At 55.6% G+C, this 16,780-nt stretch overlaps 1 protein-coding gene across 1 annotated transcript; it reads right to left on the minus strand.

Moving 5' to 3' along the window:
• Positions 1–6: 6 nt before the first annotated feature.
• Positions 7–16,489, minus strand: PFLUO_LOCUS9134 (uncharacterized protein; the record flags this gene model as incomplete). Its single annotated transcript, XM_073786930.1, has 4 exons — positions 7–1,533; positions 1,603–7,821; positions 7,869–11,588; positions 11,762–16,489. 4 exons carry the CDS (start codon positions 16,487–16,489, stop codon positions 7–9), a joined length of 16,194 nt encoding a protein of 5,397 aa, XP_073643136.1.
• Positions 16,490–16,780: the final 291 nt, after the last annotated feature.

Below are 16,780 nucleotides of genomic sequence, written 5' to 3' on the forward strand. Positions count from 1 at the left end.
GACGCCTTAGATCATATTGCTCGTGTCCATAACCGACGGTGCGACGCTGTACACGGACTTGGAGGCATCCATGGACATGCGGTCTCCGCTGAACATGCGCGCCACCTTCTTGTCCTTGCCCGGGCGGGCCACCAGGACTTGGGCCGGACAGACGACGACCTCATCGTCGCCCTCACCGACGTCGTTGCCCTTCTTGACCACGAGAGGGAAAAGCACAATGCGCACGACAGCTTGCTGGCTTTCCAGATCTTCATTGGAGGTGGTCTGACCGCTGCGTTCGTTCATCAGCGACGCATTGAAATAAACCTGCCGTGCCAGATCCCCATTGGTATCGTACTCTGGCTGGAGCGGCGGCAGCATAATGAATTCCGCCAGCTGGGTGCGCATCTCCAGAGACAAGTTGACAGCGACCTGAAGCACCTTGCGAAGAGAGTCCAGCAGTTGCGGCTCGGCGTGTGACGGGGGTGGCAGGACACGCGCCAGTGTGCCAAAGATCTCGAGGACGACTGCCTCGGTGTCGTTTTCGCGCTGAGATTCAAAGGCCGGGCGTCGGGAGAGGAGCGTCAGAGTGGTGGCGCGCCAACGATGGACGGCACGACGCGGTCCAACTTCCACGAGTTGTTTTTCCAGCGACTTGAGCTTCTGACGCTGTTCCCGGTCCATGCCGAACAGGTACCGGGTAAAGACATACTCCCACACCATGGTCATGATCACCGACATGAAGATGTCGCGGCGACGAACGCGGTCCGACAGGTAGGCATCGGCGTCGGAGCCATCGAGAAGGGCGTTGTCAAACCGGTCGGCGATCTTCTCATCGTTTAATTCGGCGAGAGTGCGGCAGCGACGTTGATCGGAGTGCTTGGAAAAGCGCAGCACCCATTGTTGCACATGGCCACACAGCTTCTGGCACGCAGCGTCAAAGTAGTCCTCGTCACGGAAGACGAGGGCGTTGTCATGCAGCGACGCAGCGATCTGTTGCTGCAGTTCCTTCACCTTATCGCGAGCCTCTTCCAATTCTTCGTGCAGTCGTCGCAATTCGGTCTCCTTTTGCGCGAGGGCCGATTTGATCTCCTGCCGGACTCGGTCGTCCACCTGTGACGAGAGATCGTTGTGTTGTGATCGGAGATCGTCCAATTCGCGCGTCGACGACTCGCGAACCGTGTTGACTTCGGCCGCATGGGCGGCGGCGAGGGCGGCATTGGAGGCTGTCAAACCCTCATTCTCCTGGGTCAGGCGGGACATTTCCCTCTGTAGCCAGTCCACCGAGTTCTTGAGCTGCTCGACTTCGGCCTCTTTGTCCCGCAGGTCAGCACCGCGAGTGTTGAGAGCCTGGTCGCTCTTGCGCCGAGCGACGCTGGCATTGCGCAGCCGATCCTCGGCTTCATCGCGGGCGGCGATGAGCAGACGGTTCTCCGAGATGAGCTGGTCGAGGCGGGATTCGAGAGTTTGGAGTTGTTGCATGCTGCGGCGGCGGTGGACACTGGGCGGTCGGCTGGGCGACCGTGGGGAGCTGGGGGTTTCGCCCCATCCCTCCTAAGGCAAGTCAGTAAACAAACAAACAAATCACCTTAAAAGAAAAAACAAACGACAGTGACAACTTACATAGACATCGGTCATGGTGCGCAGGGGACGCTTGCCCTTGTCGTTGACGGGATCGTAAGAGGAAGAAGAAGGAAGGGCGTCAGGATCGAGATCGGGGGGAGGCTGGGAGTCTAGCGCCCGACTAGCGCCATTACTGCGGGAGTGACGCAGGCTCCTGTCACTGCTGCTGGGTCGCAGCTCCGGCGCATGCTGCAATTCGGGGCTCTTGTGCTTTTGCTTCTTCTCATGCTCCGGCGTCGGCCATCTCTCTCGGCCGTGCGCAGTGTCTGTAAATTGACGCACGGGAGTCTGTGGTCGCGGCAGGACATGTTCGGGCTTGATCTTCAGACGGGGCGTCCCGCGAGTGCCCGTGGTTGCGTGTCCGCCGTCCGCTGGGTCTTGTTCCGCAATGGGATCCAGCGGGGTCCGGGGCCGCTCACCGTCGATCGGGCCTCCAAAAAGAGACCGCGGCGGCGATGGGTTTCGCTCAGCTTGCAGCGCTGCCTCCTCCAGACCCCATGTCCGGGGAGTGTGCTGGTGCCGCCCATGGATGACAGATGGAGTTCGGCGGATTCCACCATGCGAATCGTTGGCCGCCAAATGTGCTTGAGATGGCAGGGAATGTCTGGGCGATGCCGAGTCGACCTCCGTCCGAGTAGAAGGGGAGGAGCTGAAAAGCAGCGACGATCGCTCCTTGGTGGCTGATTGAGGAGCCGGCGGCGGCGATGATGCAGCCAGAGATCTCGCAAAAGCCGGGAGATCTGGGTCAGTAGGCGAATCTTCCTCCGTAGCAGTCGTAGGTTGCTTCGTTGGGGTCGTAGACTCAGTAAACTCCAGCCCCCGTTCACCGCTGGATGAGAGTTCGTCGCTAGGGATGTCGATATTGTCTTTGGATTCAGAGGTCGCGATGGATGTTTCCAGTGTGGGCATCGATATGTCACGACTACATTCTAGGTCCGCTGCAGTCTCTCCCGGAGTATCATCTGTTGGCGATCCGGATTGGGTTCCCAGGAAAGGGCGTCGAAAGCCACCGCGCTCCAAGCCGAGGAAGAGGTTGGCAAGCTTGCTTCCCTTAGCAGCCGTCGATCTCGCAGGTGCTTCGAGTTCGATGTGCTTGGAGGTTGTCGGTTCTGAAGCAGGCTCCGGAATGAACTCGGCAACCGTTTGCTCGGGTTCTTCTTCAAAGGCTTCTTGCTGTTGTGACTTGCGTTTGCTCTTCTTCGCTTTCTTCTTGTCCTTCTTGCTCAGAGGCATCGACCAAGCCTCTGCCATAAAACCATCCTCTGGTGCTTCCTCGGTCTCTTTTACAGCTGTCGGGACCGCAGCTTCATCAAACTCTCCAATCATCTCCGTATCCCGCGCAAGAGTCACCGGCTCAGATTCAGGAGCCTGATCCGGTGATTGCGCTGACCTCTCAACATTGCCCTTCTCCCACTCAATCGTAGGCCAATCATCTTCATCCGCACGCGTTTCTTCCGCTGCTTCCATCTCTTGCGCAATCATAGTCTCTTCTTCGGCAGGCACGGTTGTTGTCGGCTCGCTCACTCCGGTATCGGCTGGCGGCTCCCATTCAAAGGCTTGGGCTGCTTTCTTGGCCTTTTTAGCCTGCTTCTTCGATGCTTTCCGGGAGACCGGTACCTCCCATTCGTCTTGAACAGGCTCAGTAAAAGTCGCTGTCGGCTCCGAATCAACCAAATTCATTGCAGATTCCGGTCGCGCTTGAGGCTGAGCATCATCTGTAGACTGTAGTTGCTCCGCTTGAGGTTCTGGCGACGGAATTGTTGTTTCAAGCTCTGCGGGTGCATCGGCTGGAGGCTCTTCGTACTCCTGAGCTGGCGTATCCTCCGTGACACCTTTCTTCTTCAGCTTCTTCTTCTCTTTTTTCGACAGTTTTCTCGAAGGGGCTGCGTGCACTTCTGGCTCACGAGGGCGGTCTTCGAACATGTCTTCAGCTACCTCCAAATCGGCTGCCTTCTCAAGGGCCTGTCTCTGTTGTCGAGCTTCAGCCTCTTCATCCTTCTCGTATTGTTGCTCGGGGGTAAATTGCAGGTCCTGGGTGTTTTCGATGGCGCCCTGCTCAGGAATATCAAAGGCGCGATCTTGATCTTCGGCCTGAGGAGAGGGAGGGGCGTCAAAGGGGTCCAGCGAGACAAAAGTTTGGTCTTCCTCAGTGTCTTGCTGTTGGGTCTCGTCTGGTATAACAGTAGACTCCTCGACTGTAGAAGCAGAATTATCTTCCAGGCGCTCAGGTTCAGGCTCAGGGATATCTTCTGTTGAAGTTTCCGTGGTAATACGCTCAACCCCAGGAGCTGGTTCTTGTGCAGGTTCTTCGATATATTCCGTAGGAGCAAAGGCTGTCTCTGAAGGTTCAGGCTCAGGAAGATCAGATGGATCCTCGGTGAAAGCAGTAAAATCTGTAGTCTTCCACTTTGCTTGTTTCTTGGCCTTTTGCTTCTCCTTCTTTGATAGCTTGCGGGTAGGCAGTTCCACGGGCACGGTGTCTTCCGAGGGCTCCTCTGGAGCTGGGTCCTGCTCTGGAACTTCTTGTTCGCGGGCCTCCAGATTGGTCGTGGCCTCCTCATGAGCTTCTCCGGGCGAGAGTGCTGCCAGGTCTTCAAGTTTCTTCGACACAGATTCCGGTTGAGGTTCTGCCGGGTCTTTGGAAAACTGTTCTTGCTCCAAGCCTGCGGGTGGTCCAGAAACAGTGGTTGGTTCCTCCGTTGACTCGACGGGCTTGTCATCTTGAGTAGCAAATTCGACGGCCATAGCAGTGGCGGCAGCTGCAGCTGCAGCGGCGGCGGCTTTCTTTTTATTTTTCTTGCTCTTCTTGCTGGTAAAGGCCGGCCACTCTTCTTCCGGCCACTCTTCCTCGGGCTCCACCACAGGCTCATTCGAGGTCTGCTCCATGGCGGCTGTTTCTGCAGGTGGAACATCCGCCGCGGTATTCGGGGTGATGAGGAAAGGAGATTCCTCTGCCTCATCTGCGTGGCGTTCTGCGAATGGTGTATCAACTGAACCGTCTAGCACAACGGCATTTTCTGCGGGCTCTTGCTCTACAATGTCTCCTAGCTGGTCATCAACATCTTTGAGGCCATCCTCAGCGGTCTCAGCGGTGACATCAGCAGGTCCAATAACAGGCTGGTCTTCCAATGTCTCGTCTGCAGTCGGTTGGCTCTCTGCAACTTCGGAATCGGGCACAGAAGCCTCAGGAGTCTCGGCTACTGGTTGCTCTTTGGTCTGGAGCTCGGTGTCTGCTTCCTGAGCAAGTAAAGCTTGAAGCTGCTTTTTCTTTTCCTTCTTGCTCATCTTTCTTGAAAGAGATGCCACTGTGAAGCCTTCGTTGTCGACTCCAGGAGTCTCAAATGTTGTCGTCTCTATGTTGGCTTCGGCCTCGGATAGTCGAGAAGCAGGTTCGTCGGTGAGGTCTTTGGTTTGCTCTGCTGGAGTCTCTTCGAGGGTCGGTTCACTCTCAGCTTCGGGAACAGTTTGCTCGGCTTCAGTGTCAGTGGAGGGCGGCATTTCAGACTGATCTTTGTCGCTGGTAGCAGAAATTTCGAGCTCAGGAGCCGGGGCTTCCTCTTCAATCTGGACTTGTTGCTTCTGCTTCTTCTTTTTCTCCTTCTTCTTTTGCTTCTTCGATGAAGTTGACTGCCACGCCTCTTCCTCTGCGGGCGAGGGAGCTTCTTTGACATTCACTTCAGCGAACTGTTCGTCAGTCGGCTGTGCAGACAGCTCGTCATTCTGTTCAATCGGATCATTTGCATCAATCGTCTCAACAGCGGCAGAAGGCTCAGCCATCCTAGTCTCAGTCTCTTTCTCCAATACAGGGTCCTGCACATCCTCCTTATCCTCAACGCCTTCTCTCTCGGTTTCGAAATCCTGGCTATTCTCCGTAGTCTTGGCTGACGCTTCCTGCTCCGGAACCAGTGATTCAACACCTTCTTCCTGAACAAAATCCTTCTCCGCTTCCCCTGATTCAACGCCACGCTCAAGCACGGACTGGGTATAATAATCTGAAGAAAGACCCTCCGGCTGTGGCCGCTCTTCCTGCGAAATCACGAACTCATCAGTCGAAGCCAAATCATTTGCCGGCGCGTCGTCCGTGTCGATGTCGCGGGACTGTTCTTTACCGTCGTCAGTTTCCGCTGGCATGGGTGCCGTCACGGGTGTAGAGGTTTCCATGGTGTCCGTTTCAGCGAGAGGAGAAATTTCTGTGGCGTCTTGGGTGACGTTGTCGGCAGGAATGCTTTCGGTCAGGAACTGTTCCTGGGTCGGTTCGTCTGTGGGAGCATTGGAAGCTGTGTCGTCGGCATCGAGAATCTTGGACCGACGCTTCTTGTCCTTCTTCTTTGCCTTGCGACGCTCTTTAGCTGACATTCCCACCTCTTCCTCGCGCTCCGTGGTGATCTGAGGAGCGGACTCCTCTACTTCATTCGAAGAAGATGGCTCCGGCTCGGCCACCGTCTCACCAGATGGCGGTCCAACGTCTGTTTCCGTGGTCTCGGACGTTTCTGGAGTTTCAACTGCTTCCGGCTCAGGTTGTGCAGTTTCATTATCTGCAACTCCATCGGTATCGATCTCCGTTGTCTCGAGCTGCTCGGGTTGAGTATCCTCTTGAACAACGGGTTGCTCATCGCCAATAGTTTTCTCAGCAAGAGCCTCCGCCTCCGCATCAGCCTCTATATCAAGAGCCTTCGCATTATCTGCTGCGGGTGCTTCGAGATCTGTTGCCTCAACGCTCTCAGGCTCCGCGGTTTTCAGCGAATCTTCCTGAGTCTCGAGAATCTCTTGTTCTTCCTGCGTCGGTTCCGGGTAAGCAGGTTCTTCAGCACTCAAGTCCACGGATTTTCCCTTCTTGCCCTTTTTCTTGAGCTTGCGGCGCTCCTTGGCAGATAAGGCGACTTCTTCTTTCGGTTCGATCGCTGAAGCAGCTTGGGACTCAGCCTCATCTGGAGTCTGTGATTTTTGATCAGGCGAAGTCAAGGAATCGAAAATATCTTCCGGCTGTTCATCGCTCTCAGTGGGGACTCTTGGTGCGTTTTCCACTTCAATTGCCTCCATTTCCTTTGAGGCGTCAGTGGATGCAGTGGTGTCAGGTTCGGTGGCTGGGCTGGTTGCAAGCTGAAGAGGCTCTTCGGAAGAAGTGACATCTCGGAGGATCTCAGCGGTTTCAGTTAACTCTGTGAACTTTTGAGGAGCTTCATCTGTCTCGTCTTCTTGTTCTTGTAGAGTAGGCTCAACCTCCTTGGCGACATCTTTGTCTGCGACCAGCTCGGTTGCCTCCGTACTCTCTGCTGATGTCGCCTCTGTCTGCTGATCAGAAAGTTCTTCGACAGCCTTTGCTTCCTCCGACTGGGCACTCTCGACAGCGGCGGAAGGATATTGTTCGGGTAGGGGCTGCTCAAACTGGGCAGCAATGGCCTCGTCGTCCCAAGCCACAGACTTGCGCTTCTTCTTGTCTTTCTTCCTCTGCTTCTTGGAGACTGCAGGCTGGAAGTCCACCTCCTCAAGTTCGGCTGCAGGTTCCTCGGGAGTGGTATCTTGCAGTGTGTCGGTCTCATTCGACGGCTCTTCCGGTTGCTGGGCTTCCTGAGGCGAAGTAACAATTTCTTCCTGGTGATTGGCATCTTCGGGTTCGGCAAGAGACTCATCTTTGTCTATGTACGAGGGCTCTTCAGTGATGATTTCGGAGGAAGCAGGCTCAGCGGGCTTTTCTTCCTCAACAGGAGCGGGGTGCGGCTCATCATCCAGAGAAAGTGATTGACGCTTCTTCTTATCCTTCTTCTTCTGCTTCTTGGATTTGGCAGATGAGACAGGTTGCGACTCTTCAATCTGTTCTGGGACTGCAATATCGGATGGCTCAGAGGGAGCAGTAGCCACCTCTTCTGCGGGTTGATCAGATATCGGCTTGTCATTCGGAGCCATGACCTCAGCTGACGACTCCAAGGTGGATTCCTTGGTCGTGGGTGTATCACCCGCAGGATCCTCATGGTCGGTTTCTGTTGAAGCAAGAGGATAATCTGCGACTGGTGTTAGGGGCTTGTCTCCGCTCGAATCCTGAGCATCGGTACCTTGTTCTGACGTTCCGGACAAATCAACTGCAGATTCTTCCACGGGGACCTCTGGAGTAGCTTCTTCGGCGGAGTTGATGATATCCTGTGACTGCTCGTTCAGGTCAAGTTCACGATCTGTCTCCACTGGTTTCGAGTCGGTTGTGGCCATCTCCTCCGTCGCCGTCGCCTCGTCCAATAGAGAAGTTGCGCCTCAGTGGATGCCGTTGGCTCCACCTCAGCATTATTGTCTTCAGTTGAAGAAGGTTCATGTTCGGGTGCGGCCTGCTCATCCAGCTCGGTTGACTGCCATTTTTGCTGCTGCTGCTTCTTCTTCTCTTTCTTGGCTTTCTTCTTCTGCGCGGCGGTCAAAGGCGCAGCTGGTTCTGGTGGCGGCGCCTCTGGTTCTTCCTGGACAGGTTCCGGTTCTGCTGGAGCGGTTGAAGCATCCGTGGTTGGAATTCCCGTATTAAGGGGCTCTTCGTCCTTTTGCTGATCGGCTTCAACAAATGGCTGGTCCTGTTCTTCTTCGGGTGATACCTCTGCTGAAATGGCTATCTCGTCGGACGTAGGTGCAACCACGGTCTCGGCAGCGCGCTCATCTGTTGTAGTCGGTGTCTCGATCTCAGTTGCAGGCGCAGCATCTTCACTGGTCTCAGGGTATTCGGCAAACTCCGGATCAGGGACCTCAGCTTCAGGATCAACGGTAGAAGGCAGCTTACTGATGTCTGTAGCTTCGGTATCAGGTCCGGAGACAGCTTCATCGGGCTTCTCATTGTCAGTGATTGAGCCAATACTTTGCTGTTGCTGTTGCTGCTTCTTTTTCGCCTTCTTGGCCTTTTTCTTCTGAGATGCTGTCATGAAAACTTCAGGCTCGGCAGGAGGATCCTCGTATTCTGCAGACGCTGTGGGGGGCTCTTGAGGTTGCTCGCTTGAAATCTCAGCCTCTGCCACCTCTCCTGCAAATTCCGGAATAATGCTGGACGGTGTATCATCTTCCTTCGGTTGCTCAGGTTCCAGAGACTCCTCGTTCTTGGCTTCTTCAAGAGGTGCTTCAACAGAGACATCCCCGGCCATTGAGGGGATATCCCTGGAGCTATCGGTAGGCTCAGCTTCAGCATCGGGTGCAGTAGAAGTAATATCCTCAGCAAGCTGCTCGGCGGGTTGGGTTTCAGCAGGCTTATCCTCGTCAGGAATAGAAGAGACACTTTGTTGGTTTTTCTTCTTCTGTTTCTCTTTCTTGGCCTTCTTCTTCTGTGCCGCGGTCATGGGTGCTGCGGCCACGACCTCAGCCTCAGCCTCCGCTTCAGGTTGCTCGTGAGCTGCAGGCTGCTCAAAACCGTCCCGAGAAGCTTCATCGCTGCGCTGTGCCGGCTCTGTGGAGGGCACCCCTTCTTCCACAACAGTGCGGTCTGCAGAGTCCGGTTCTGAGACGGCAGGAGGCTCATCCGCAGCAGTTTCAGATGTTGCCATAATATCCGTGACAGTTGGATCAATGTCAGCGAATACCTCATCACCCCCAGTTGAAGAAGGTTCTACAGGCTTGGCAGGACTCGATTTCTCAAGTTTCGGTTCCTTCATCGTTGACTCAGGTTCGGTTTCGGGAGCAAGCGTAGGCTCGGACGGGATATCTGTATCTTCGAAAGTGACAGATTTGCGCTTCTTCTTGTCCTTCCTGCCTTTCTTTTTGGGCTGTATCTCCCAGGCCTCCTCTGCCAGAGGTTCCTGTGGTTCGGTTGGAGTCTCCATGCTGGCATCGGTGGACGCTTCTGGTGCAAGCTCTCGTGTTTTCGCGATCGAGAAGGGTTGCTCCTCAAATGCTTCGTGGAAGTCATCCTCTTCGGTCTCGATGTCTCCTTTGTCAGTCGGAGCGGTGTTGTCGTCAAGAGAAGGTGCGAAGATTGTATCGTCCGGTTGCTGTTCAGGCTCCGGAGTGCTGTCAGCTTCCACAAAAGCGGCCCTAGCATAGTCGACCTCGCGTGGCTCGGGCATGACTGTCTCAAACATTGCAGGCTCGTCGGAAGGAATTGAATCCTGCGCTGCATGAGCAACAGGCTCAGAAACAATCTCATCGCGTGAACCTTCTGGAGAAATTTCCATGCCTTTCTCCTGTTGCAGCTCTTCGCCCTCCTGCGAAACAGGAGCATCTTCAGAATGCTCTGCAAGGGAAATACTCTTCCCCTTTTTCTTTTGTTTCTTCTTCTCCCGCTTGGCTTTCTTCGACAGACCAGCAGTATCCTCAGGCTGCTCCACCGGGTCAACCGGAGTAGTCAGTGAGGGCTCCGGTGCAGTCTCAAGTTCAGCGACAGGGAAAGGCTCCGCAGTTTCGGTGGGCACACTCTCAAGAGGAAAGTAATCAAGGTCTCTGGATGTATCGGTAGGCTCAGCTTCGGGTTGAAGAGCAAGAGTCTCCTCCTTGTCGTCAGCGAGTGCGGGCTGAGTCTCGACTTCCCAGGATTCGGGCACTGCCTCTTCCACAACAGGAGCCTGTTCCTCTGCCACGGGTACAGATTCCGAAGGGGTCCAATCAACGCTCTGGCTGGCTTGATTCTTCTTACCCTTCTTCTTCTTTTTCTTCTTGGAGGACTGCATCGTGGCAACTTCATCAGTGGCAGTTTCGGCAAACGCAGTTGGTGCATGTTCAAGCTCCCGTTCCGTGAGCATGGGCTCTTCAATCGCAGTCTCTGGCTCGTCTAGAAGTTCATCGGTAGGTTTTTGATCATGGCGAGCTGCCTTAGACATAACTGCGGCGTCGACGATATTACCAAAACCATGGATCTTGCGGGCTTGAGGAGAAGGCTCCTTGGGCAGTGCAGCAGACTCTGTAATCTCTTTGTCGTGGGAGGGAGAGACCGGCTTCTCGTGCCCCTTCACAGCAGCCAGAACAGCCGCGTCAACCAGGCCGCCAAATCCAGCTGCCTTGCCCAAATCAGTACCAGGAAGTGACTTGTGCCCGGCCCTGTTCTCTTCCGACTCAGCCAAATCTCTGGTATCATAACCAACCATTGACCCCTCAGCCGAAGGAAGGGCCTCCAGAGTAGGCGAGGGAGGCAATTCATCAACCACGCTTGGGTCCTGCAAAAGCTCAGACGGAGAATGAAACTCATACTTGGGCTTGTCCTTCTTCGCAGACAACGCAGCGGCAGCTTCTCCGAAACTCAGCGCCGTCGGTGTGGTCTGCTGCGAATCAAGCAGGTCGGGGTCGACTGCGTCAGGGGCCTGATTGGCTGTGTCAGTTGAGATGGCGAGGCCAGACAGGCGGCGGCGGTCCATAATCGATTGCCCCAGCTCAACGGGCTCCCAGCTTCTCACATAATCTTGTTCATTGAGAGACCGGAGGTCTTCAACTGATGGGGCGCGTGAAGAGCTTTTGCTTGATGGGAGGGAAGGTAGAGGCTCTTCCTGCTCAAGTTCTGCCTTTGCTGAGCCGTGGCGCTCGACGAGCCACAGGGGACGGTATTCACGTGAGTTGCGAAACTCTGTTGAGTTGAGTCGACGATGGCGTGGCTGGTTTGGGGAGCTGGGAGACACGGCAGTCGGCGAGTCGGTAGGAACAACGCGCTGCAGCTTCGGAGAACTGAGTGGTCGACGGAAGTGCAACGGCACAGCTGTTGGAGACTCGGTGCTCGATCGTGCCATGGATAGCCGGCGTGGCATTGGCGAGAAGTCTTGCTCCTGCGCCAACTCAGGCGTGGCCGGGCTGCTGTGTGACTGTGAGGCGAGATCGCGCGCCGCATTCTCTGCAGCAGGGGACACAGGACGGTCCTGAGGAAGATGTTTGAGGGCTGTTTCACCCAGCCCCAGACCTGCAGCGACCATGGCAGCCACCTCCATCGTTTCTTGGAGCCCCGAAGCACCACTCTCATCGCGCTCAGTCGCGGCTGGCATTTCGGGGCCTTGCCCTAAAAAAGGCTTCTTGTCGATGTCGGCGTCATTATAGTCGAATGATTTCTCGTCCTGCACATGGAGTAATACCAGAAGAAATGCTTAGTACAGATTCTTTTTGTTTGCGGGTGGACAAGTTTGAACGCAGGCCATCGCGGATGAAAAACTATGTGCCAAAATAACAGTGTACAAAAGGTTCAAAAGAAATCACAGAGAAACAAAAAAGGGAAATTCAAATGCTATACCTTCTCAAAGTCCTGTCGGTCTCCCGACTCCATCCCCTTCTCATATCCACGTCGTCGATCCTTCTCGCGCTGCCTTTCCGATCTGTAGTCATCCAGATCCACATCATCTTTAGTGCCCATGTCCTTGTCCGAATCATCATACAGACCGTCTCCATCACTTCTCCTTGAAGACCGCTTCTTACGATGACTCTTCTCGCCGGATTCCTCAATCCGGGCAGGTGAAGAAGCAATTGAAGTCGCGTCGTCGAGACCACTATCACGCTTAGAGCGCCGCTTCTTCTTCTTCTTCTTCTTATTCCCACCGTCATTTTCATCGACAGGAGGAGGCGAAGCAGTATCCCGAGTCAAGTCGGCGACTTCGCCGCTTCGCCGAGACTTCTTGGATTTCGTGGGAGTCTCGGGCTCTCCCGCGGGGGCGGAGTAGACAGATCGAGAGTCTTCGCGAGGGATGTCTTGGGAATCGTCCACATCAAATCCACCCGGCATAAAAAAGACATCGTCATCGCTCGACTTCGCATGTTTGCCATTTGGCTGCTCAATTTCCCTGCTCTCAGCTTGTTCAGGCTTGGACGTGGTAAATGCGCCTTCATCTTCAGATCCAGGAGGAGAAGTACGCGTGTGGTAGGTTGGGTTGTCAGTGACCATGGAAGGATCAAACCCAGCCGCTTCGGTTGCCGCAGCGACTGCCGCAGCAAACTCAATATCATCGCCATAGTCGGGTTTGGTGTTGACATCCTTGGACGTGCTCTTTGGCGAAGCGGCTTCCTGCTCAAGCGAATACTGTTCGGAGGACGAAGGAGTGTCGTACTCTTTAGTCTGGTGTTCGCGCTGCTTGTTGTCATAGGACTTGTCCACGGGCTCGACGGTTGGGGAAGACGCATCTCGAACAGAACCACTGACACTGTGGGGAGGAGTGGGCTCAATGATGTTCAGTCGAGGCACGGGCCAAGGGAGCTGGTCGCGGCCTTCGTAGGGTTCTCTTGAAGCCTCCAGGGCTTCGCGCTCGAATCGGTCGGCTGCGGGTTCGATCTCAACAATCATCGGCATCCCACCAGAGGAAGCATCGCGGGAGTTGTTGTCAGAACTGTGTCGCACCTCTTCAGGAGCAAAAAACTCCGCATAGTCCTCATGCACGGGGGCAGGGCGAGGGGACCGTTTTTTCCTTTCTTCCTTGTATTCAGACGTTGGCGAGGTCTCCTCGGAAACATCAGGCTTGGACACGACGGACACCTCGGGCTCACTATCGGAGACACGGCGTCGCTCAGCGCGGCGTTTCTCGCGGCGCTCATCGATTCGGCGCTGACTGGCTTCAGAAGCTTCGGCGTCATCAGTCTTGTGAGAGTAAATTGTGCTGGCAGCAACCGCGCCTGTGGCCACCACCGCAGCGGCTTCAATCCAGGATGAAGAATCGCTCTCTCGATCCTTTCGAGGATGGGATCGTCGGTCGGTTTCCCGGCGAGGCAGCTCGTTTCCCCGGTCAACCAATTCCTCCGATTCATCTTCGAGCTCATCTCTATTCTTCTTTCCCCGGCGACGACGTTCCTTTTCGACCTGCTCTTCAGTGAGGTCAAAAGAGACAGAAGCTTGGTCTCTAGTTGTTGACCGGCGCTTGAGCTTAGATGTAGAGCTTTGTTGCGTAGGAATGACAGGCGAAGAGTCACTTCTGCGCAGGGGACCGACTGGTTCACGTTCAATATAAGGGACGTCTGGTGGAATCTCGGCGTCATCCCGCGGATGCTGGAAGGTGGTGTCGTATCGATCGTCATCATTGGCAAAAATTGGAAAAACTGGAGGGGCACTGTATGCTGGAATCGTGCCGGGTAGGCTACCTTGGGTGGTGTATAAAGCCTGAGAAACCGGAGTCATGGGCTGTGGTTGCTGAAGCGGGATGGGCCCGGGGCGAACGAGGGGTGTCTGATCGCCGCCGGACATGACGGACGGAGACATCTTGGCGACATCAAAGCGAGAAGGGTCGGAAGTGGGCACCGGATAGACCTGTTGAAGGCTCCCGGTACTGCTAGAAGCCTTGCTGTCCTTCTTGCGAGCGACAGAAGCCAACGCAGCACTGCCCAGAGCACCGGCACCAATTGCGAGGGCAGCATCCGCGGCACTGGACTTACTTTCCTTCTTTTTCTTCTTGCTGCCCCATCTCCAACCCCATCCGCCGCTCGAATCAGAGCCAGATTCGGCACTACTTCCTCCAAATGCCAGGTTAGAGCTGACATCGGACGAAGACTGGTCCTCCGACTCGGCATCGATCCACTCGTCATCCTCAATTGTAGCAGAAGAAGCAGAATGGCGCGAACGATGCTCTTTAGCTGCAAGGATTTGACCAGTACTCTTACTACGGCCATGAGATGAGGCCGCCAGGGCGGTTGCCGTAGCACCCAGACCCAACAACGCAGCATCTACATCTTCGTTCTTCTTGCCTTTCTTCTTGGATTTCGGAGACTTGGACTTCTTTGCAAAGCCGGAACCGAAGGCGAGATCATCATCAAGCGAGGAGGACGATGAACCGTTGAAAGAAAAGAACCCCCTGCGCTTCTTGGTTCGTCGAGTCTTGCGGTTTTCAGATGACGCGGTGAAGAATGAGCCAATACCGCCACCAACGGACTTGCGTGAAACATCGAGAAAAGACGAGTCGGATGAGGACTCTTTCCGGCCGGAGGATCTGCCAGGAGATTGGCTGCGGTTTCGCTGGCGCGACTTAGCAACGGCCAATGCAGCCGACCCCACTGCCGCGCCCAAGGCAGCCTCCTTCACATACGAGTGGTGGCCAGATCGAGACGAGGACCTGGACCTCGATCTGGTTCGACGGGAACGCTCGGCGTAAGTTGTCCGTTTAATGTCGGAGTGATAATCCCTTGCCGGACTGCGAGCGGAACGACGAACAACTCCGCGCGATGTATAGCTGTCATTTGAATGGCGTTCGCCATGGTAGGAAGCCCGGCGATCGTCAGAGGCTCGATTGGGGCGAACGCTGTAAGAATCCTCAAAGTCCTTGCCCGTAAAAAGTGACTTGGCCGCATAACCAGCAAACATCTCTGGTAGCCATGAGGATGAAGATTTCTTGGACTTCTTGCGCCGGCGACTCTCGTCTTCAGAAGACTGGTAACGGCTGAGTTTGTTTACCCTTGAGGAGCTGCCGCTACTGTAGCGGTCGGCAGAATGGCGACGGTGGTGGTGATAGTGGTGCTTGCGAGGCGCATCAAGAGACGACGTGCCTGGGTCAAAGCAGTACTTGCAAACACCGATCGTCTGGGTATAATCCTCAAACCTTCCGACCCCATATGGGTCCCGCCAGAAATCCACAAGGCGCCCAAGAGGGCCACGCTGTCGTTGTTGAAATCCGAGTGAGCCGGCTCCGTAAGGATATCCGCCGCTGGGTCCGCTGGGTCCAGGGGGGCCATATGGTGTGCCACCTTGAGATGATCCCTCATAGTTCTGGTATGTGTACTGCGACGAGTGCGCCGGGCTTGACGAGTGATTGTGGTGACCCATCATGTAACCCGCGGCGGCACCAGCAGCTGCTAGGCCAATGCCAGGGCCAATGCCAGAGCCAATGCTTTGGGAGTGGCCATGGGGAGGCTTGCTCGTGCTTGTCATAGCCGGCTGCGAGTATGAGTGGGTTTGTTGTTGTTGCACAGATGTCATGGAGGAAGACCCTGTCTCATGCTGGGACAGCATCTCAGTCCCAACACCGTACGCTGCCACCCCGGCAGCTCCCGCAGCAATTGCGCTTGAGGACGACGGCTTGCTTGGTTTCGACGGTCTCGACGGTCTCGAAGGCTTTGAGGTCTTCGGGGGCTTGGAAGAAGAGGGAGTTGGTTGCGGCTGGGCTTGTGAGTCCGATCCATCAACTTCGGCGGAATAATATGCCGCAGCTGCACCCACTCCGCCGACGCTGCTCGGCTCGGGAGGGGGGTTCGCCGATGACGATGCAGACTGCAAATGCGCTTGGCTGTTAGGGATCACTGCAGGACGTGTTGGTCTGACACCCGGCTGCTCAGCGACCGACTGTCCTTGATCGCCATAGTAGTCTGCAGCAGCACCGGCAGGGTTGGAAAGATACGGCTCCGCGACCGTGCTGGGGAATTGGCCAGGGAACTGCTGCTGTACATGCGGATCGTATGGTGCCGGCGAGGAGCCATGGCCAGGACTCGAAGGCATGCCATTGTCGTATTGCATGGGGAATTGCGAGAATCCTGGCGCCGCGATGTCAGCGGCAAACTGGGCGCTGGGAGCGCTGGAGGGCATGGAGGTGGGCGGCCCATAGGAATCTCCAGACTTGGTGCGACGGCGCTCGCGACGGTCGCGCTTGTCATCCCGGTCATCGTCGTAATCTCCCTTGGCTGAATCTTCCGTTGCGCGCCGGCTCTTCCGTTTCTCTCTTTCGCGACTGGCGGATCGGTCACGCTCGCGCCGGTGGGAGCTCTTGCTGTCGCGATCACTGTCTCTGCGCTTGGGGGCTCGGTGGATGATAGTGGGATCGGAAGTGTCAATGGATTCGGGTTCTGCCGTCACGTATGTCGATGCAACAGAGTCGCCGGCGGCGCTGGGCTCGTAAGCCGACAGATCGCCCAAGCCGCGGTCACGGTCGTCACCCCGTGAGGATTTGCGGCTGGACTTTGAATCGGTCTTGCGACGGCTGCTGCCCTTGGAGGAGCCGGAGCTGCGAGCGTCCGAAGTGGACGCCGGCTTGCCCCCGCCCATCAGGGCTTTGAACATGGTGGTGGGCGATGGATTAAAAGAATGCCCTGACAGCACAGGCCACCATGTGGGAGGAGAGAGGGAGGAATGTGGTGATGAGTATCAACCGTGGTGGTCAATAATGGGGTAGAGGGTGAGGATATAGTTAGGAAATCTTCTGGTTGTTATTGTTGTTTTGGGGCTGGGGAAAGGTAAACAAGCTGAGCCGTGGATCCTCGTGGAGACGAACCGCTCTAGTCGGCACTAAGCGATTCGGTGATCGGGGCTTGGCGGGTGAGAAGGAAGAGATGGGACAAATGGGAAAAGGGA

This window comes from Penicillium psychrofluorescens, assembly GCF_964197705.1.
Source record: "Penicillium psychrofluorescens genome assembly, chromosome: 6".
Lineage (NCBI taxonomy): Eukaryota > Fungi > Ascomycota > Eurotiomycetes > Eurotiales > Aspergillaceae > Penicillium > Penicillium psychrofluorescens.